The 23,176-nt window shown below is 44.4% G+C and overlaps 1 protein-coding gene across 4 annotated transcripts in view; it reads left to right on the top strand.

Moving 5' to 3' along the window:
* The window catches only part of VDAC2 (voltage dependent anion channel 2), an 88,270-nt gene that overhangs the window by 7,176 nt on the left and 57,918 nt on the right, over window positions 1-23,176 (top strand). For 2 of the 4 annotated variants that reach the window (XM_029609521.1, XM_029609523.1), the window contains exons 2-3: window positions 20,173-20,289; window positions 21,444-21,515. In XM_029609521.1, coding sequence (XP_029465381.1) covers window positions 20,220-20,289; window positions 21,444-21,515 — 142 coding nt within the window. In that variant the 5' untranslated portion in view covers window positions 20,173-20,219. Of the gene's footprint in view, window positions 1-20,137; window positions 20,290-21,443; window positions 21,516-23,176 lie in introns of all 4 variants that reach the window. The other 2 variants (XM_029609522.1, XM_029609524.1) reach the window with 2 other exon arrangements.

The following is a 23,176-nucleotide window of genomic DNA, read 5'->3' as shown; positions in this document are numbered from 1 at the left end:
ATAGACTGTAGACAACTGTTCCAGAAACTGAGGGTTTTGGAGAGGGAATCCGTGATTGGGATGAGGATTTGCACATCGTCAGCGTAGATAAAATGAGTTATCTTTAAACTTGCAAGTAGCTGGCAGAGCGGGAGAAGGTAAATGTTGAAAAGCGTTGGGGGGAGAGAGATGATCCTTGTGGAGCTGACCGGGTGGGATTCTTTGATTCTGACCTTGTAGTTCCTGTTGCTAAGGAATGTCTTGAACCAGCTGAGTGCAGTTCCTGTGATGCCAATGTCTTGAGTCTATCTATGAGCATTGAGTGGTTCACAGTGTCGAAAGCCGCAGAAATATCTAGAAGTGCGAGAAGATATGGTTGACTTTTTTCTAGGCCCAGGAGAATGGTGTCTGTGAGCGAAATTAAGAGGGATTCAGTATTTAACAATGTCCCTAATTCTGCCAGACTGTGGCTAAGTTTCGCCTTAACAGCTGCATCAGGGGCTCATTAATCCAAAACTGTGTGAATGGAATTGAAATTTAATTTCCTAGCGTGTAGCCAGATGGACTCAGGAACAGTGGGTATAGTGTACTCCTGATAGCTTTGAAATCCGTCTCCCATCTACTAACGTGGGCCTACATATACCCGTGCAAGAAGCTTAGCTCTTCAGTATTTCTCAGTCTCCTAAAGCAGATAGGGACACTTCCACACCCTAGAATAGCAATTTTAAAACAAAGAGAGAAAATTTACCTCAAGACGAGCCCCGCTCTCCTGCGGTGATACCTAAGGGTCCCTCCCCCAGTTGAATTCCTGAGGTGATTTCAGAGATCCCTCAGAGGCAAGCCTCAGTCTAGTAGCCAGCTCCTGGCAAGGACTTAGCCACCAGGGTGGCTGAGAGGCAGCGGGTGTTGAATCGAGCACGGCGGTGAAGGTAATTCCCTCTCCCCGCAGCCGGAGACCGCCCGGCATGAGACTGGGAAACGCTGAGACCAGGTAAGGTATGAAACCTCTTCTAAGTCTCTGGTCTCCGAGGCTCAATTAGCCGCACAGATCGTCCCTTCTGGTGTCTGTAAAATCGGGTTGAGCAGCTCCGTCTAGAACATAAGAACATGCCATACTGGGTCAGACCAAGGGTCCATCAAGCCCAGCATCCTGTTTCCAACAGTGGCCAATCCAGGCCATAAGAACCTGGCAAGTACCAAAAACTAAGTCTATTCCATGTTACCGTTGCTAGATAATAGCGGTGGTTATTATCTAAGTGAACTTAATAGCAGGTAATGGACTTCTCCTCCAAGAACTTATCCAATCCTTTTTTAAACACAGTTACACTAACTGCACTAACCACATCCTCTGGCAACAAATTCCAGAGTTTAATTGTGCGTTGAGTGAAAAAGAACTTTCTCCGATTAGTTTTAAATGTGCCACATGCTAACTTCAGGGCGTGCCCCCTAGTCTTTCTATTATCCGAAAGAGTAAAAAACTGATTCACATCTACCCGTTCTAGACCTCTCATGATTTTAAACACCTCTATCATATCCCCCCTTAGCCGTCTCTTCTCCAAGCTGAAAAGTCCTAACCTCTTTAGTCTTTCCTCCATAGGGGAGCTGTTCCATTCCCTTTATCATTTTGGTTGCCCTTCTCTGTACCTTCTCGCTAGATCCCAATCCGGTATGAGGGTCCACACACGTGGAGACCCTCCGGGGGGGGTCACCATCTTGTCCGTGTGGTCGTCTGTGCCATTCCCCTCCTTGATCGCCGTATTGCCCGCTTAACTGAGCCGTGTGCACAGTGGCGCACATAACGGTGCCGGGCACACGCATCTCTGCCAGGCGCACAAAGTAGTTGCCTGCGCGCATATCATCTGTGCACCCGGAGTGCACAACTAAGCCTCCTGGTGCGCATACTATCGCGCACAAACGAGTTTTTAAAATCTTTCCACGCGCACAAATCATGGCACTACCGCCCAAGAAGGCCAAGGGACAATCCCTCTGCCCAGCCTGCCGCCTGAGAGCTGCGCAACCTGAAGTGGCCTCTGCCCTATGCCAGGAGTGCGAAGAGGCTCAGGGGGAACCTAAGCAAGGCCCCCCCACAACCAATAGAGGGATCCGGTTCCACTAATCATAGTACCCTGGACCTCTGTATCTCCGATTCGGTGTCTACACAGGAAGGCACCTCGGGGGGGCCTCCACCATAACCCCACCTGGATTCAATATGGACCCAGGGACTTTTTCCTGGGTGGAATTCTTCAAAGGGCTGCAAACCTTCGTCCAAGCACAATCGGTACCACCTGCGACACAGCCCCAGTCTCCACCAGAAGCACAAGACCTTCCAAGCACCTCTTGGACCCCTCGAGACGTGTTCCACCTAGGCAAGAGCCTCCCTACAGGGGATACAGACACCTCTGGGGACAAGACTGACTCCCTGGAGGAAGGGGAAATCCCTCAGGGATGGAACAATACCGAACCATGCTGGGATTCTTCTCCAAAGACGAGTTACCAGCTCTCGTGTCTCTGACCCTGAAGACACTGGCCATTTCAGGCACGGGTACCTGAATGGAGCCAAAGATGAACCCTGTTTTGGTGTCCCTCCATCAGGCCTCATGCTATTTCCCAATGTTGCAGGCCATGCAACAACTGATTGACCTGGGATGGAATGCCACGGAGGCCAGCTTCAAAGGAGGACAGGCCTCAGAAGCCCTATATCCCCTGGAACCCATAGCTAAGGAACTCCTACGGTTCGCAAAAGTGGATGCCATGGTCTGCGCAATCTCAAAGCGCACGACCATCCCAGTCGAAAGAGGAGTGGCACGCAAGGATGCCCAGGACAGACGTCAGGAATCCATCCTTAAACAGTTCTTTGATGTAGCAGCTATGACCCTGCAGATCGCTTCCTGCTGTGATATAGTGACACATGCCTGCTTGCTTCTCTCCAGAGACACAACCATGTCTGCTGAAAAGTTGGAACCGGCGATATCCTGCCTCACAGATGTGACTTCAGACCTAGTGCGCACCTCAGCCAGGGGCGTCTCCTCCATAGTGGCAGCCAGAAGACAACTATGGCTCTGAAATTGGTTAGCCGATGTGACCTCCAAAGTCAACCTCACGAGAATGCCTTCTAAAGGATCCCTCTTGTTTGGAAGCGAATTGGAGAGGTTAGCCAACAAATGGGGTGAATCCCCAGTACCTTGTCTACAGGAGGACAGGAACAAAAGAAACCAGCGCTCCTCCCCCGAAGAACAAAGGGCAGAGGAGCCCAGCGCTTTAGATCATACTAGAATACATACTTCCAAGCACCTCGCCCCGCAGGCAAGGCACAGTCCTTTCGGAACAGACACAAGAGGGGAGCAGGCTCAGGTACAGGCTCCGCCTGCACCCCACAATGAGAATCAACAGACCCATCCACAGGAAGAAGCCATAGGGGGCAGACTAACCCTCTTCTACCAAAGATGGGTCGAGATAACGTTGGACAAGTGGGTCCTAACCATCATTCGAGAGGGATACTATCTGGACTTCCATAGCATCCCTCCAGACAAATTTGTGAGATCACCGTGCCACACCCTCTCCAAGAAGACAGCAGTGGAAACCACACTGACAAAGCTACTCAGCCTAAAGACAATAACCCTGGTGCTCATGCACCAACAAAATACTGGTCACTATTCAATCTATTTTATTGTTCCCAAGAAGGAAGGAACGTTCCGGCCCATCCTGGACCTCAAATCAGTCAATCGTTTCCTGAGGGTACCACACTTCCGCATGGAAACCCTATGCTCAGTCATAAGGGCAGTACAGCCGGGAGAATTTCTGACTTCTTTGGATCTATCTGAAGCCTTTCTCCACATCCTGGTCCATCACGACCATCAACTCTTCCTACACTTTGTGATACTGGATCATCATTACCAGTTCCAGGCGCTACCCTTCAGTCTAGCTACTGCCCGTCTGATCTTTAAGACTAATCAGAGAAAATTCTTTTTCACTCAACGCACAATAAAGCTCTGGAATTTGTTGCCAGGGGATGTGGTTAGTGCAGTTAGTGTAGCTGGGTTCAAAAAAAGTTTGGATAAGTTCTTGAAGGAGAAGTCCATTAACGGCTATTAATAAAGTTTTTACTTAGGGAATAGCCATTGCTATTAATTGCATCAGTAGCATGGGATCTTCTTAGTGTTTGGATAATTGCCAGGTTCTTGTGGCCTGGTTTGGCCTCTGTTGGAAACAGGATGCTGGGCTTGATGGACCCTTGGTCTGACCCAGCATGGCAATTTCTTATGTTCTTATTATGGTGGTAGTAGCGGCAACACTGAGGAAAGAAGGAATCCTCGTACAGCCTTATCTTGAATTGGCTTATCAGGGCAAAATCTCCAGAGGAAAGTCACCAGGCAACCACCAGAGTCAAGAACTTGCTGCAGAATCTCAGGTGGGTCATCAACACAGCCAAGAGCTGCCTGCAGCCCTCCCAGTCGCTAGAGTAGCTGGGAGTCCAGTTCGACACCAGGCATGACAAGGTTGTCCTTTCCCCTCCAAGGAGAAGGAAACTGAGTCAGCTGCGAAAACTGCTGAACTATGCTCGCCCCAAGGTATGGGACTACCTCCAAGTCCTCTGTCTCAAGACATCAACCCTAGAAGTCGTTCCATGGGTAAGGGCCCACATGCGCCCCCTACAGTGTTCCCTATTGTGACGATGGAACCTGATGTCCCAGAGCTACTCTTCACCTCCAGCTACCAGCTGAGGTTTGGACCCAGCTCCAATGGTGGCTACAGGAAGACCATCTGAGCAAGGGAGTAAAACTATCCCCACTGAACTGGATCTTGCTCACCACAGATGCGAGGGTGGGGAACCCACTGCCAGGTACTGACGACCCAGGGAAAATGAGACCAGGAAGAGGCGGGATGCAACATAAACCGATCTGAAGCTCGAGCAGTCAGACTAGCCTGTCTATGATTCGGCTACAGACTCTGGGGTGAATCTGTCAGTCATGTCTGACAACGCCACAACAGTTGCCTACATCAACCACCAGGGAGGAACCAGAAGCCAGCAGGTGTCTCTGGAAATAGACCCCCTCATGGTGTGGGCAGAAACAAACCTGCAAGGGATCTCAGCCGCCCACATTGCAGGAAAAGACAACGTCTCTGCGGACTACCTCAGCAGAGAGCCTAGACCCAGGGGAATGGACGATGTCGTCCACAACCTTCCAGCTGATAGTAAAGCGCTGGGGAACCCCAGCCATGAAACCTATTGGCAACCTGGTCCAACGCCCATGTTCTTCAGCCACAGATGAGAACCGCAATCCTGGGGAATTGACGCTCTCGTCCAGAACTGGCCACAGGAAGACCTGCTGTATGCCTTTCCCCCATGGCCACTACTGGGCAGGATCATCCACAAGACAGAACACCACAGGGGACTAGTACTTCTAGTGGCCCCGGACTGGCCAAGAAGGCCATGGTACGCAGACATGCGAAGACTTTTTGCAGGGAACCCTCTGTGCCTTCCTCCACACAGGGACCTTCTCTGGCAAGGACCGATCCTCCACAAAGACCAGACTAGATTCTCTCTTACGGTCTGGCCCTTGAGAGGACTCGCCTGAAGAAAAGCGGTTACTCTAAGGCAGTGATTGACAACTTACTCCAAGCACGCAAGTTCCCCACATCACTAGCTTACGAATATGGAGAGTATTTGACTCCTGGTGTGAGGCCCGCGAGATCCATCTGCGGACAGTCAAAATTCCCAAGATCCTGGAATTTCTGCAGGATGGCTTGAACAAGGGGTTGTCCCTCAACTCCGTCAAGGTTCAGGTGGCTGCGCTGGCCTACTTCAGAGCCAAGGTGGACGGCATCAGCCTATCAACCCATCCAGATGTTTCCCGCTTCCTGAGAGGGGTCAAATAAATCCAACCACCCTTAAAGTGGCCGGTGCCCCTATGGAATCTCAAGCTAGTACCAGACTTCCTAGCGGGAACTTCCTTCAGACCAACACGCGGTCTGTTACTACGGCTCCTACCCTGAAGACTGCATTCCTGGTGGCAATATGTTCAGCCCGTCACATCTCCGAGCTTCAAGCGCTATCCTGTCGGGAACCGTTCCTCAGGTTCACACCGGGATCCATACAGCTACGCACTGTCCCCACCTTTCTACCGAAAGTGGTTTCTTAGTTTCATCTAAACCAAACCATCTCTTTGCCGTCTCCAGACGAACACAAGGATTCGGAAGACTCACACCATCTTCGCCATCTAAACATCTGCAGACTCCTAGTCCGATACCTGGAAAGATCGAAATCTGTGCGAAAGACGGACCACCTATTCATTCTTCACAGCGGAAAGAAACAGGGGAAAGCGGCCTCGTGGGCAACTATAGCCCGCTGGATCAAAGAAGTAATCAAGGCGGCCTATGTAGTGGCAGGGAAGCCTTCACCTCAACAAGTCAAGGCCCATTCTACAAGGGCCCAGGCAGTGTTCTGGGCAGAAACCAAGATGCTGTCACCTGCCGAGATCTGTCGGGCATTGATGTGGTCCTCCATACACACCTTCTCCAGGTTCTACCGCCTGGATGTCCAGGCCCAGGAGGACACCACCTTTGCAAGGGCTGTACTAAGTGGGCCAAGGGCAGCCTCCCGCCCTGTTCGGGAGTAGCTGTGTACATCCCATTGGTCCTGAGTCCACCGGGCTACTCATTAGGAAATGGGAGAAATTACTTACTTGATTTCGTTTTCCTTAGGGTAGACAGATGGACTCAGCATTCCGCCCACGGCTGTCCTGGAATCCAGAGAACTTGGGTGACAAACACAGAGAACAAGACAAGCATAGGTAAGCCAGGTATTACCCCTAGTTCAAGACACCCTAGTTGCCGGGTGTCGGCATTATTCGGTTTAGTACGCTGGCGGTCTCCAATTTGGAAATCAGTTGAACCAGTCCTAGTTAATCCAAGTTATTAGAGCACACATATATCCACAATTGCTTTTCGAGGAGAATACTGAAGAGCTAAGCTTCCTGCACGGGTATATGTAGTCTTACATCAGCTTTGAAATCTGACTCAGTCTCCCATCTGCTATCAGGAGTACACTATACCCATTGGTCCTGAGTCCATCTGTCTACACTAAGGAAAACGAAATTATCAGGTAAGTACCGGTAGTTTCTCCATTTTGATTGAAAGTAGCATGAGTTTTTCAAGCACGTAACTAGAAGGAAGAGATACTGCTACTTCATACAAAATTGAATTTAAATTCCATACACAAAACTTTGGATTAATGAACCCCTGATGCAGCTGATAAGGCGAAACTCGTCCAGAGTTGGGCAAGTTCCATTTTAGTATTGGATCAATAATAAATAATTTATTCTCCAAGATGTCTAGCTTTATTTTTTTCTAATTCTGTGGTTACTCTTGACCGCATTCCTTTTTTTTTTTTTTTTACTTTCTTAATTCAGCTCATACATTTAGTGCTTTTGGGTATTAAAACTAGAAATTTTTTCTATTTACTATGATGGAAAGTCCAGGCAGATCTTAGAGGAAAAACCTGTTCATCTACCATAGAGCTGGAACTGGGGAGAAGATTTACCTTTCAGCAGGACAAAAAGAAAAGCAATAATGGAGTGGCTGGTAGAGCAGCCATTTGCCACTGTGCCAGAGGATTGCGCACTAGCAGCCTCCAGGCATGCACAACTTACGCCAGCTCAGGAGCTGGTGTAAGTTCTACAACAAGGAAACAAAAATACAGTAGGGCCTTCTAAGGGGGCGGGGAGGGAACTGGGGGAGGCCCAATCTTATTGCCACACGAAACGTGCAAATTTCTACCCCCTTGCATGTGCCACCCCGGATTTTATAACGTGTGTGCTTGTTATAAAATCGCACATCCATGCATGTGTGTATTTTTAAGAAATCTACTCCTTAGGTATTGTAAGTAGAATTTGCGCACAGAATGACTAGCTGAAAGTCCTGAACCCTCTAAATAATGAATTTGGATATATGTCATTGTGAAAGAATATAAAACAGTTATCTAAACTAGCACGCATGCACATTTTCTAAGTCTACTTTTGTTTTTTTCCATACCACTGACATGAGGTTAAGCAGTCCACTTTCTTTCACTGAGAGAGAACAAAATGAACATATGTCACTCACTCACTTGCAGAGTACATCTTTATTAGCACAAAATCACATTTTTAGATAGTTTTTTATAAGATTAAAATAAGTAGCATATTAAATTTTTTTCTTTAAACCAAATGAAAACACTAAGGCAATCAAAGCCTTTGAAAAACTAATTTGTAAGCCTAACAAAAAGATAATTGTGAAGTAATAATCTGAACTTATTCTCTCTTGCCTCTCTAGTATTTTTTTTTCCTCTTACTTTTCTGTCTTCACTTCGGTGAACCCCAAACAGCACTTTTCAGTGCCCTCATGCTTCCAAAAATTCCGGATTTTAAATTTCGCCAGTGTGGCAAAATCATGTCAGTGACAGACGGACATAATTACTATTTATGTCTTGGGCCGGATCACGATCAGGCCTCCTGCCAGGATTGTGTGTGGTGATGACCACGTAGCCGCTTTGCAAATGTCCTGAATTAGCACCTGTTGAAGGTGGGCAATTGAAGCAGCCATAGCTCTCAGTTGATGCACTTTGACTCTTAGAAGTTAAACACTCTGACTTGGTAGATTAGCAGAAGTGGATGCATTGAGTCAATAAGTTCGCTAGCGTCCTTTTAGTCACTGGCAGTCCAGGATCATTCAGGTTGAAGGAAAGAAAGAGCTGGGAATGTCTTTTTGGTGCTTTAGTCCTTTGCTTATAATAAGCTAATGCTCTTTTGCAATCCAATGTGTGCAGTAGGGCTTCTCTTTTGGATGCATGTGGCTTGGGGAAGAAAGTCGGCAATGTTATGGCTTGATTCAAATGGAAGGATGGGTCTGTAGAATGAACTTATGATAAAACTGGAGGTAATGAGAGTAAGCTCACTTACTTGCCATGCTGAAGTTATTGCTACAAGAAACATTTTCCATGTGAGAAATTTTAATGAAGATGTTTGCATCGACTCAAAAGGACGTGAGGTCGGAGCTTCAAGGCACCCCTCATGAAACGAGATGGGAGGGGGTGTGTGGATAAGGAGGCTCCTTGAACAAAAAGGACAGTATGCCACTATGGTGCTGAAATGTACCCTGACAGATGAAATCACCAGCCCGACATACAATAAGTGTAGGTATTTGAATAACTGCTCCAATGAGGACTGAAAGGGGTCAAGCGAGACAGACTGACACCAATGGCGGTATCTGTGCCATTTAGCTGCATAATTCTTTTGTGGATGGTCGTCTTGAAGAAATGAAAATGTCTAATCTCCGTTGGGATAGGAAGATGGTTCAGTACTTCTCTTTCAATCTCCATGCTCTCAGATGAAGGAGTCTTGCATGGAATGAAGCAGCATTCCCTGCTCCTGCGATAATAGGCCCACCCTGTGTCAAAGGAAGACCGGCTGTTGTATGGAGAGGTGAGTGAGGTAGGCATACCATGGTTATCTAGGCCTCGCTGGTGCTATGAGGATGAGATCAGACTGTTCCGCGATGCATTTCTGGATCACTTGAGCGATAAGCGGGATTGGCGGGAACACATATAACAAGTTCCCCCTCCAGAGCAGAAAAGCGTCCTGAGCCACCTTTCGGTCACTGGGGTACAGCAAGCAGAAGTTCAGTAGTTAATGCTGCATTTGGTGGCAAAGATCTATATGGGGCGTTCCCCCCTCCCCCCCCCCCCCCCCCCCCCCCCCCCCATCTCCAGAATAGGGAGGACACTACGTCTGGATGTAGCTCCCTCTCATGAGGATGGAAGAATCTGCTGGGTCGGTTGGCCTCAGAGTCTTTTATTCCCTGCAGGTAGGTCGCCTGCAGCTGTATTGAGCGAGCTAGCGCCCATTCCAATGTCCGTACCGATTCCTTGCATAGTATCTTGGAACCGGACCCGCCTTCCTTGTTTATGTAAAACATAGCTGATTGCCCATGTATACCATGACTGTTTTGTGTTGAAGCGGGCGTGAGAAGGCACAGATGACATATTGTATGGCCCTCAGAACATTTCAGATCAACCTACTAGAACTTTCTTCAGGGGACCAAAGCCCTTGTGTTTTAAAATTTAAGACATGCACCCCATCCCTTTGTGGAGGCATCCGTAGTTAGTACATTTTTGTTATGGTGGAATCCAGAAAGGTGCACCTGATTACAAAACGCCGGGTATTAGCCAATAGTCCACGTCCATAATTATTGATTGAGTTAGATTTACCTCTCTCGACATGGGATGAAGTGCTGTGACCACTGCGATTTGAGACCCCACTGCAAATGGCACATGTGAAGTCATGTGTGTGGGGGGGGGGGGGATCACATAACATTGCTGCTGCCATGTGTCCCAACACACTAAGAATTTGATGAGCTGTGGGATATGAAAGGTGCTTCAACATAGAAGCCAGTGTCCGGAAGGTGCAAATCCTGTCCTCTGGGAGAAATGCTTTGTGCAGACTAGTGTTTATGATTGCACCTATAAATTGCAATGTCTGAGAAGGTTCGAAATTAGATTTTTCATATTTTATGATGAAATGTAGATTCTCCAAGCACTTCATACTGTGAAGTTGGTGAGCACGGATCAACTCTGGACTTGGAGCCACCAGTAGCCAATCATCTAGGTAGGGAAAAAGTTTTATTCATTCTTTCTGAAGATGGGCCACAACTACTGCTAGACATTTCATGAAAACCCTTTGTGCTGAGGATATGCCAAACAGCAGAATATTGTAATGAGTGTTGGGTGCTGACCTAAAATCAAAGGTAGCACCAGGAGAAAAAGGGTGTATTGGTATGTGAGCATAGGCATCCTTGAGGTCTAACTAGCACATCCAGTCGTCTGGTTGCAGAAAAGGTTAAATGGTTTTCAGAGAAATCATTTTGAACTTCACCTGCCAAATGAATCTATTCAGGGCTCAGAGATCTAGAATAGGTCGCAATCCTCCATTTTTCTTGGGAATGAGGATGTATTGGGAATAAAATCCCTGGCGATAACTAAGCAGCACTTGAACTGCCCATTGATGAAGTAGCACTTGGGCTTCCTGAAGGAGGTGGGGAACATCCCCTCTCACTCATGACAGAGGAGCCGAGGTGTGGCAATGCAGGAATTGAATGAAAGTTTATGCAGTAAGCATTTATGATGTTGAGGACTGTCAGATGTGATCCGACCCCACTCCTGAACAAAGGAAACCAGGCATCCGCCCATGGGTCCTTGTAACTGTGGCCGGGTTAGATTCAAATACATTGTTGGGGTTTTGACCAGTAGTCTGCATTGCTTTGGCATCTACTGAGAGCGACCTCGAGCTCGAGACTGGGTCTGCTGCAACTGTGACCTCTGTTGGTATGAGGGAAGCCTGTACGATGAAAACAGGCCTACAAGTGCACCTTGGATAAAATGGCTTCCGATAGGCTGAGCAACACTGTTTTGCTGATGTGAAGGATGAAACAACCACACTCTGCTCTTTGAGTTCGGATACTGTTTCTCAAAATGTTCTCTCAGAACAGACTATCTTCTTTGCATGGAAGGTCTGCCAGTTTTTCATAGATGTCCTCAAGTTGCACTCGCTCAAAGCTAGGCTAGCCGGAACGGCTATTGCCGAAGCGCGAGCCAACATATCAAACCTCCCCAGTCTGTGCGTGTAGGATGTCGCAACCCTTCTTCCATGTCGGCTCTACCCAGTGTGTGCAGTGTATCACCTGCAGCCTGATCCCCCATCAGATTTGTGATTTTGAAGGCATTTGTATAGGAATTGGTGCTGCTAGATTTTAGCATTGAGCATGGCACCCTAGAATAACGTTTCCCCCCAAAAGTCATTCAAGTAGCAGCCATCTTTTCCCAGAGGGCTATTTGAAAAGAGCCTGTTTTTTCTGGCTCACTTCACTGCAAATTCCACTAAGACAATAATATGCCAGTTTCCACATTCTGAACTTTAAGTCAGTTTTATATCTAGTTTTCACCCCCCTGTTTAATGTACTCTATTGGTTATATGTAAGGGCCCCGCCCAAAAGTTAATCTTGTTCCGCTGTTATATGTAAGGGCTCCGCCCAAATGTTTTTGTTTTTTGTAAACCGATGCGATGTGTCAACGGATGTCGGTATAAAAGAGACCTTAAATAAATAAAAATAAATAAATAAAATTGAGAACAGCAACTCACATGTCTTATCCATCGCTCTGTTTAAGACCGCGTGTGATGGCAGAGCCGATGGTTCCGCGGGTATGCCAATATATTCAGGAGCCCATGCATCTCGCCCATAGGATTTGAGAGTTTTTTGTTTCTAGATTAGACTGTGCCAACCTTTTCTATGAATCTGGAGTATGAGAGATCCTCCATGGGTAGTGTCTGATGGAATAACCTGTTGAAGATCCTGGGGAGATTGGAGAGGAATATACTGGTTTTCAGCTTGGTACTAATCCTGGCGGACTGTTCCACCCCCAGTTTCTCCTCCGATGCCACCCAAGGCAGGGAAATCACAGCAGAGGGCTCCTATTCCTCTGCTGATGGGCTAGAGGGGGACTGTGGATTCTGTGTAGACACTACCTTGTCGAAGGTTTGAAGAATCCCTGTAATTTGGGACATTGACAGAGGTTGCAGCTTGTAGCTCCTATGCTGATGTCCTCTATTTTGCTGGCAGAGCTCTCCTGACCCCCAAGTAGAGGGAATTAGACTTTATGACTCACTCGCGTGACCTCTCTTGGTTCAGGTCAGTCAGACGCTTGCCCGAATTTGATGAAGAGGAGCATCTTGAAACTTTTGGGGTGTCACTTTCAGAAGCACCAAATCCCTCCAGATCAGATATGGTGAACACTGTAGGTAGATGCCTGGCACATGTAACTGTCTCGCAGTAGTATCCTCTGCCACGTGGTTATTTTGCGTTGGATGTGTCAGTGATCCCGGGAGGGGTTTCTCCTTAAGTCTTCACTGGCTTCAACGCATGCGGAATGTACTGCGTTGACAGCACCAAAGAGTGCTTAGACGCAGATTGCGTCAAACCTGTCCTTCCTTTGATCATGCGTCAGCCGACACACCTCTGTCAACTTGCAATCGGGAATCCTGCGTTGGCTTCAAAGCTTCGGTAAGACACCAGTCCTGACTCAGTGTCTCGGTCAATGCACTTGTCGCAGGGATAAGTTTACAGTCCTTTGAAGCACCGAAGCCCTTATGGGACTGCCCAGGCTTTCCATCCCTGCTCTTGGCCTTCAGGGATTTGGCAACGATGGACTTAGTGGAAGTTTGTTCTAGGGAGGGCGCTCACTTCTGTTTTTCCAATCTCCTGGGCTCTCGTCCCAGGGAAGACTGTGCAGAGTGCTGGGTGGGGGCATAGGAGCAAATATGCTGATGCGTCCGTGGGGCAGGATATACTGCGGCATGCCACTAATTCTTAAGACTGTCCACCATTAAGAGGGATATGCTGCATAGATTATCCTACAAACATCCAACCATGCAAAGCATTCCTGCTCAGAAGTCATACTGTGCTTAGTCTCCCTAGCTGAGGATTCCCAGACAGCATGGCTTAATTCAGCCTGCTTATCTATGGGGGGGGCAGGGGAAGTAAGCTTAACATAATAGTCTGACCCAGTTTGGCAATTTAAGGCTTCAACAAGCCCAGCATCCTGTTTCTAGCAGTGGCCACTCCATGGTTCAAGTATCTGGCAAGTACTCAAACTAAGTATATCCCATGCTACTGATGCTTGTAATAGCAGTGGCTCCAATAACTTAACCAAACCTTTTTTTAAATCCAGCTACACTAAGTGCACTAATAGCATCCCCTGGCAACAAATTCCACAGTTTAATTGTGCGTTGAGTGAAAAAGAAATTTTCTCCAATTTTAGTTTTAGCATGTAGCACATTTAACGTCATGGAGTGCTCCCTAGTCCTTCTATTATCCGAAAGAGTAAATAGCAAATTCATATTTACCCGTTCTAGACCTCTATCATATCCCCATCAGCAGTCTCTTCTCCAAGCTGAACAGCCCTAACCTCTTTAGTCTTTTCTCATAGGGGAGCAGTTCCATCCCCTTTATCATTTTGGTCGCCCTTCTCCATCGCAACTATACCTTTCTTGAGATGAGGTGACCATAATTGTACACAGTATTCAAGGTGCGGCCTCACCATTGAGCAATACAGAGGTATTATGACATCCTCTGTTTTATTCACCATTCCCTTCCTAATAATTCCTAACATTGTTTTGCTTTTTTGACTGCCACAGCACACTGAGCCGACGATTTCAAAGTATTATCCACTATGGCGCCTAGATCTCTTTCCTGGGTGGTAGCTCCTAATATGGAACCTAACATTGTGTAACTACAGCATGGGTTATTTTTCCCTATATGCATCACCTTGCACTTATCCACATTAAATTTCATCTGCCATTTAGATGCCCAATTTTCCAGTCTCACAAGATGCTCTTGCAATTTATCATAATCCGCTTGTGATTTAACTACTCTGAATAATTTTGTATCATCTGCAAATTTGACTACCTCATTTTTCGTATTCCTTTCCAGATCATTTATAAATATATTGAAAAGTACCAGTCCAAGTACAGATCCCTGAGGCACTCCACTGTTTACCCTTTTCCACTGAGAAAATTGACCATTTAATTCTACTCTGTTTCCTGTCTTTTAACCAGTTTGTAATCCACAAAGGACATCGCCTCCTATCCCAATGCTTTTTAGTTTTCTTAGAAGCCTCTCATGAGGAACTTTGTCAAACGCCTTCTGAAAACCCAAATACACTATATCTACCAGTTCACCTTTATCCACATGTTTATTAACACCTTCAAAAAAAAAGTGAAGCAGATTTGTGAGGCGAGACTTGCCTTGGGTAAAGCATGCTGACTTTGTTCCATTAAACCATGTCTTTTTATGTTCTGTGATTTTGATCTTTAGAACACTTTCCACTATTTATCCTGGCACTGAAGTCAGACTTAACTGGTCTGTTGTTTCCAAGATTGCCCCTGGAGCCTTTTTTAAATATTGGGGTTACATTAGCCACCCTCTAGTCTTCAGGTACCATGAATGATTTTAATGATAGGTTACAAATTTTAACTAATAGAACTAAAAAATAATTTCATATCTTTCAGAACCATGGAGGTGTATACCATCTGGCCCATGTGATTTACTACTCTTCAGTTTGTCAATCAGGCCTACCACATTTTCTAGGTTCAGTGATTTTGGTTTAGTCCATCTGAATCATTACCCATGAAAACATTCTCTTCAGTAAACCCCAAAGCAAAGAAATCGTTTAATCTTTCCATGATGGCCTTATCTTCTCTAAGTGCCCCTTTAACCCCTTGCTCATCTAACGGTCCAACTGACTCCCTCGCAGGTTTTCTGCTTCAGATTTATTTTAAAAAATGTTTACTGTGAGTTTTTGTTTCTACGGCCAAGTTTTCAAATTCTCTTAGCCTGTCTTATCAATGTCTTACATTTAACTTGCCAGAGCTTATGCTTTATATCCTATTTTCTTCTGTTGAATCCTTCTTCCGATTTTTGAATGAAGACCTTTAGGTTAAAATAGCCTTTCACCTCACCTTTTAACCTTGCCGGTAATAGTTTTGCCTTCCTTCTACCTATCTACAGAGTTTTCTGTAGATAGCAGGATGAATTAGCCATGCATCCCAACCCTTCTCCCTGGCCAGTCTACATCTTCTTATGCCTGCCTTCTTTCTTATTTGCTCATGCTGCTTCTGTGCTTTTTAATCAACTGAGGAGGTGCAGGCAGTCGCGCGGGAAGGCACCACGCAGGCGTACTGGAGCAAAGCTCTGTATGTTCTAAGAAATTCCTGCCTCATGTTGCCAGGTGGTGCTCCCAGACAGCATGGCTAACTCATCCTGCTATTTAGGGAAACACAATTTACAATAAGCAAACTTGCTTTTATTAAGGTGGTTTTTTTTCACTGACATAAGTGCCAATTTGGTTCAGACCTAAAGTCCATCGAGCTCAGGATCCCATCTCCAGCAGCCAATCTTAAAAACTAGATCCAATTTCTTGCTGCTCACTCCCTATGGCAAGTAGTGGGTCTCTGTGAGTCGTCGCCTTTATGGACTTTTCTTCTAGGAGCTTGTCCAAAATTTTTTAAACCCAGCTGGACTAGCTGTCTTGACCTCATCTTCTGGTGGCAAATTCTATAACTTGATTGCGAGTTGAGTGAAAAAATATTTTCTCCAACTCATTTTAAATATGTTAGATTCCAGGAGTATCCCCTAGTCCTGGTGATATTTGAAAGGATAGATAGCCATTCCTTATTTACCTGCTCACTCTACTGATGATTTTGTAGATCTCTATCGTATCCCCCCTCAATTGTCCCTTCTCCAAGTTGAAAAACCCTAATCTGTTCAGCCTTTCTTCATAAGGGAGATGTTCCAACCCTTAACCATGTTTGTTTGCTCTTCTCTATCTCTGCTATATCATTTTTGAGATGGGGTGACCAGAATTGCACGCAGTACTCAAGATGTGGTAGCACCTCTGATCTATGCAGAAGCATTATGATCTAAGTTTTATTCTCCATTGGTGATCCCTACACACTGAAGTGAGGATTTGACAGTTTTGTATAAAAGACAATTTGTGAACTCAAGGGCAGGGACAGAAAAATTTTGGGTGTCTCGTTGCTTAAAAATTCCCTTCCTGACACCTGCCCACAGAGGAAAAGCTGCTGCTGCATCTTGCCTTACCCAAAGTGGAAAGGACTTGGCTTAAGCTATCTTCTCCAACCTGGGAGCCCTATTGGGAATTATCCTTGCTGTTACCTGTGCCTGGCTCAAACTTTCCTCCTTTAGCCTGATGGGACTTATTGGCTACCCCATGAGGTCATCTGAGTGCGGGGCTAAAAGGCTGACTGCACCAAAGATGCCACACACTGTCCAACGGTGCAAGCAAAAGTACCTTCGTGTGCAACCTCTCATGCGCTGACAGATACATCATTAAATATTAGACTGCCACTCTTTTTTATAAATTATTAAAATGTCAAAACGATATGGCGGTACCTATGGTATGCGGTTAAGGGATATATGGAGAACTATTGTCAGTCCATCTAAGTGCTCATGATCGAAGGATGTCGGTTATAAGAGAAATTGTTACAAAAAATTTAGCAACTTAATCCTGCATCATTTTCTCTTCTACTTGTGAATGCCCAATCTATATCAAAGAAAATCCCTGTGCTTAATGATCTTTCAAGTGAAAGAAAACCTTCATGCTTCTGCCTAACCAAAATTTGGCTCACTGGAACCGACCACATAATACTGAACCAAATTTTCCAACTAGATAACTTAATAATATCACAACCTAGGGGTTGGGAGGAAGAGTGGGAGTTTAATGGTAATCTTTAAAAAAAAAAACCAAACAAATAAATAAATCTTCTGCAGGTACTAATCAAGGGCACTATTGCTTCCCCTTTTTGAAGTTTTAATTTTAAAATCTATGCAAATTAACATTTACCTGGGCTATTTCCCTCTACAGCTATTCGCCCAGAATGTCACCTTTAATTGAGCTATTAACAAATTGTGGCTTAACTGCCAAATCCACTGTAGTATTGGGAGATTTGTATCTCCATATTGGTTGGAAGCAAGTCATCCAAGGCCTCACCTATAAAGCTGGGCACACATTAGATCTGATGCTTCTGAATTTATCTTCTTTTCAGGTAGCTCAATATCCCTTGGTCAGACCATAAATTGTTTTGAAGTCTGTTCATACTCCTACATGAATCCTTTAACAGAGAATGAATACAATCCTTGCTCAGATGTAGGCAGATGGGCATTGCTAAACTTAAGGAAAAGCTACCTAGAAATTTAGCAAAATTGAAGCCGAAGATATTACTTCGACAACTGAATGGAACCATGTGAGTCAAATAGCCGATGAGGTGACCATCTGGAAAACAATCAGTACAGTCTAGAAAAAACGAACCCCACACTATCGAATTGGCTAGCAGATTGCATCTTCTGTTTTTGTCCAGGTGGGACTGCATCTTGGGAGGTCATGTCGAGGCTCATTCTGTCTGAGCCATGGGAGCATTGGTGGTCCACTTGCAAGCATTTCCTGTGGAGTTCTTTCCACACGTTCACATCTCACTATTACTTGGATAGGGATGGCAGACACAATGAGAGGTTTAGCCAAGCTTTCCTTCAGAATCTGAGGTGTAGAACCCAACTCTCTCCTGCCTAGGGCTCATCGTTTGGGTTCAGGCTACCTCCCCCCTCTATTACCAACTGCACCATTGCTGTTGTGCCCTTGGCACATGGTTTGGGTTTCTTTTGGTCCCTTTTTTATGCTGGAGAGCAGCCTGTAGCGAGGGTTTCACTCATGTGTGAGTACCATCCTGCTTGTTCTCAGAGAAAGCAGAGTTTCTTACCTGTAACAGATGTTCTCGGAGGACAGCAGGATGTTAGTCCTGATGAAACCTGCCTGCCACCCCGTGGAGTTGGGTTTCTCCTGTGGGTTTTGTTTTTTTTTTAATTTATATCTAATTCTGTGTTATAAGACTGGAGGGACACGTAAGTTCTAGAACCTTGACATAAGTTTTCCATGTCAAGGCTCATTCTGATGTCACCTGTGTGTGCAGACAAACATCCTGCTGTCCTCGGAGAACACTTGTTACAGGTAAGCAACTCTACTAGCCTACAAAAACTTATATTTCCTGGCATTGACTATAATTCTCTAATGCTAGGTTTTCCATATAATACAACTAGGCCACTGCAGTTACTACATAATTCTGCAGCTAGAGTGTTAACCGGTGGTTCTAAATTTGACCATATAACTCCTGTTCTTGTGAAACTCCACTGATTCCCAGTCCAATACAAATTTCTATCCCTAATTCAGGATATTTTATATAGCCAGGAATCATGTTCACTGAGACTGAGTTCAGCAGCATACTTTTTCATCCCACAAAAGAACCTTAGATCATCAAATGAACGTTTATTTAGTAGTTCCTTAGATTAATCTGGCTCATTTAGGTACAGTCAGAAATAGTGCAATATCACTTGCCAGCTCTATCCTGTGGAATACTATACCTAAGCAGATGCGGACTTTAGCTGACTCCAAAGTATATGAGAGTTCTAAACTTGAATGTAAGCCTTTGGGGGAAAATGGGTGTTGGGTATCAGTAAAAACCTGGAGGAATCGGGGTCTTCAGTATGATGTAGTGAGCCGAGGTACGTTAACTATTAGTATGCCTGGAACCACTCAGGTGACAGATCCTTTGGATGTTTTTTGTTTAGTCTTGTGTTTAAAAATACACACAAAAATATTTTATTATATGAAAATATTCCTGTGATTTGTAAGTCTACATTGTAAAATAAGTTTATATAGGTGTGCATTACTGGATTTTATGAAAGTATTTATTTTTGTGACTTGCCATGAACTAATGGATTGTGCGGTAAAGAAATAGTTTTAAATAAATAAATCTGCCAGGCCACACTATACCGCACATGATAGAGGAGATGCTGACGAAGGAAAGAGAAAAAGGAGAGGCTGGGAGGAAGAAATAAAGCTGTTTGTGTTTTTTTTTGTTTTTTTTTAAATATATATAGCTTTAACATCTTGCTCCTGCCAGAGTAAAATTATGAAGAGAAAACATGTTCCATTGCCCCTAAAACTTAGCTAGCTCTTAACTTTCCTGCTTTTTTTCAACCCAGATATAGTACCAAGACTTCTTGGGCCACTGTAAAGGTTTTTACTCTGGTCACCTTTTTTTAAACTAGAAAATCTATCAGAATTATATTTGGAATGAAAATAACATATACCAAGATCAAGGCATGACATTACAGCTTTGGCTGAGCTTTTCAGACTTGCTTACCCTGAGATTAGCAGATTATCTGATGGGGAAGAGGGAGAAGAAATTTAATTAGCATTTTATGCTACTTATGAAAGTGCTACAAATTGCCATGTAGGCTCTAGTATGTTTTTCTGCACAGCTCATTGCCATGAAAGTGAGATGGAAAAAAATAGATTCACCTTCTTGGCACCTACCTAATGTAAGGCATATCTGTGCAAAAGTGGCTATTTTTAGGAAGAAGGCCTGGAGCACGCATATTTATTTATTTTATATTTGAGATTTATATGCCGCCAATCCATAGCTCTCGGTGGCTCACAATTAAACGTACATAAATAGTAGTTAGCTAAGCCATTGTCTATATCTTAATGTCTGAACGCCAGATTAAATATATACGTCTTCAAAACCTTCTTAAAAGATTGAGTACATTCAAGCACACGAAGCTCCACAGGCAAGGAATTCGAGATGACTGATCCAGGAACCGAGAATGTCCGCTCTCAAGCAAAATGTACATGCCCACCTGAGGGAAGATCGAGTAAGCCTCTGTTATGAATGCAGAATTTGTGGGTGATTATGAACATGTAGCTTCAGAGTGATCCATGGGAGAGAGTCTATTTTCAATAGTTTATGAACTAAAAAGGTGATCTTATATAGGATCTTCTCTTTAATCAAGAGTCAATGTAGATCTTTCAGCATGGGGGGGAAATATGCTCACACTTCCCTTGCTCACTTATCAGATGGGCAGTAGTGTTCTGTAATGTTTGCATAGCTCATAGATGGGTCTAGGGTACACCTCCCAGCAGAACATTACATTAGTCTAGAGTGGGCAGAAGTAAGGCTTGCACAGTAGAATGAAAGTCATGGCTATTCAGCAGTGGTTTCAAAAGGCTCACTAATCAAAGCTTAAAAGTATCCGGAATAGAGAGCCACCCCAATCTGTGCAGATATATGTAGGTTAGTCTGAAATGACCCCCGGACTCTTAACTTGGGCTGCAGCAGGAATGGAGATATTCTTAAATATAAAGGAGGAAGGTACTGTTAATCTTTTGGAATGTTGAAGAACCATTAGTCTTTGATGATCAGGGCCAACATATGTGCTAGCCAACACGTACACAAGACAGAAGCACTTCCTACCTGTTTGCCTGCCTAAGTCTGCTTGTACTGGTGAGCCACTCCTTGACTTTGAATTTGATTACTTGTTGTGAGCTAGCTACTAGAAATCTTACACCTTGCTAAGATTTAGTAAAGAGAAACAAAACTAAACAAAAACTTAGGGTCATTCATCCAAAATGCTTTTTTTCAGCCCTTCCACTTAAAATTTGGAGCAAGTGAGGGGGGAAAAAAAGCATTGGTACCATGGGGTGGGAGTGTCTGCCAGACAGAAGAGAGGAAGTCAGGGAAACCAGGATCAAGGGGAATAGAAATGTTGGAAGGGGGACAGAAATAATTAGATTAAAAAATCCCAGAAAAATCTGTAAAGGCTTTATTTCCTGCTACTTACCCTTTCGTTCCTAAGTATTCTAAATTTTGTTTTATTCCTACATTATAATCTAAATGGGCACCTAAACTGTTAAGCAATAGTTATAGCTCATTGTGTATGAATAGCTCATTTGAAATGTTCATAAAACTACATGAAGCAAATGTGTTTAAACCTTTTGCCCAGGTCATCACATGGAGTTTTTCTTTCAGGTGCAATGTCTATTCCCCCATCATATGCTGACCTTGGCAAATCTGCCAGAGATGTTTTTAACAAGGGATATGGTAAGAATTGACTTTTCAGTATTATATATACCTTTGTTTTATTTATTTTTAATTTATTTTTAATTTTTATATACAGACATTCTTGTATAATATACAAATCATACCGGTTTACATTAAAACAGGAGATGCAGGAAAAAAGTTACCTTTGTCAAATACATTTAACATTTTGTGAAATTTAAAACAAGGGGTTGTAAGATAGTAAATGATAGCAGAAAAAGACGTAATCGTCCATCCAGTTTGTCCTGCAAGCGGGTTTTTGGGTTTTTTTAGGCTAGTAACTGCCACTCCATGCAGGTTAACCCTTCTCTCTCCGCGCCCCCCCCCCCCCCCCCCCAAATGACTTCTGTTTGGTAGTAGGTGCCGCCTTAAACCACCTCTTTAAAATGGTATCTTACATCTATGCAACTGTGCTACTAGTCAGCAGTGCTAATGCACTGGTTATTTTGGCAACAAAACTACGTGTTTTATTCATGCAATCAAAAATCTTAATAGTAAAGAATGTTTGAAAAACACCACAAGATGCATAAATCAGACATTAATGTTTTGGCACAGCACTGCCTGCCTCAAAAATGTTGTACCCCAAAAAACATTCACTAAAAGGCTAGAATCAATCTTCATGGAGATTGTGTTGGACTTAATGTTTTCAAGTGTCTTCAATAAATATCTTCTAATACCTTTTTTGATCTGGCTTATTTTGTGTCACTTCTTAGTTTGCCAAATGGAAAGCAACGGAAGTACAGAATTCTTTTACACGATAAATAGGATACAAATTTTGACTTTGCACAAGTGTTTATATATTGAGACAAAATTTCCATTTGTTTTTGCTATTCATGTCTAGCTGCTCTGAAATTCTTGGATCAGGTTTAACTCCATACAGCAACTTATGTGAACTCAGAAGTAAGAAGATGGTCAGGAAAACCAGTCAATAGAACAAATTTTAAATGAATAAATTTCAGCTTTTTTTTTTTTTTTTCTTTTAATGCAGTTTTACAAATTTATTGGCTCATGCAGCATAGACAGTGTGTTAAGGCCTCCAGCTTTTACCTGCCACAGGATAACTAAGGATGCATAAACTGTTGAGTGACTAAGTTTATAATTAATGCCAGGATGGTATAACCTGCTTTTAAAATAGTCTTAATTTTCTATTCCTGAACATACCCAGATTAGTCCAGACAAGTGGGTTTTGCCTCCCTACCAGCAGATGGAGTCAGAGAAACAAAACTTTGAGGCACTACTACATAAGAGTGCCACCTGCAGTCCCTCCAGTATTTCTCTGACTCCAGCAGATGGCAGAGGTGCAACCCTGCAGTTTGAGGTTGAGAGAGAGAAATTGAAGTAGGAGAATTTCGGAGGAAGCTCCCTGAGGTTTTAAGCTCTTTCAACCATCCCTCAGGTTGAGCCGAGCGTCCGGGGGGGGGGCGGGTTGGGAACCTCTGCCTTGTGCTCACACGCATCGTGCTGGGGGCCCCGAAAGCCAGGGGACCAGTTTCCTCTGGGCCTCCAAGACCTCTTGTCTGCAAGGCCCCGGAATCAGGGAAGTACCCCTGTGTGTGGTTTTTTTTTTTTTTGCCTTTGTATCTGATTTTTGAAGTTTAAAAAAAAAAAAAAAGAGCAGAAAGGCAAGCAACTGGTGGGTGGGGGTGGAAAGTACAGCCATGAGG

The sequence above is a fragment of the Rhinatrema bivittatum genome, chromosome 7, assembly GCF_901001135.1.
Source record: "Rhinatrema bivittatum chromosome 7, aRhiBiv1.1, whole genome shotgun sequence".
Lineage (NCBI taxonomy): Eukaryota > Metazoa > Chordata > Amphibia > Gymnophiona > Rhinatrematidae > Rhinatrema > Rhinatrema bivittatum.
Note: the sequence above shows the minus strand (reverse complement) of the source record. Positions and strands in the feature narration are given on the sequence as shown.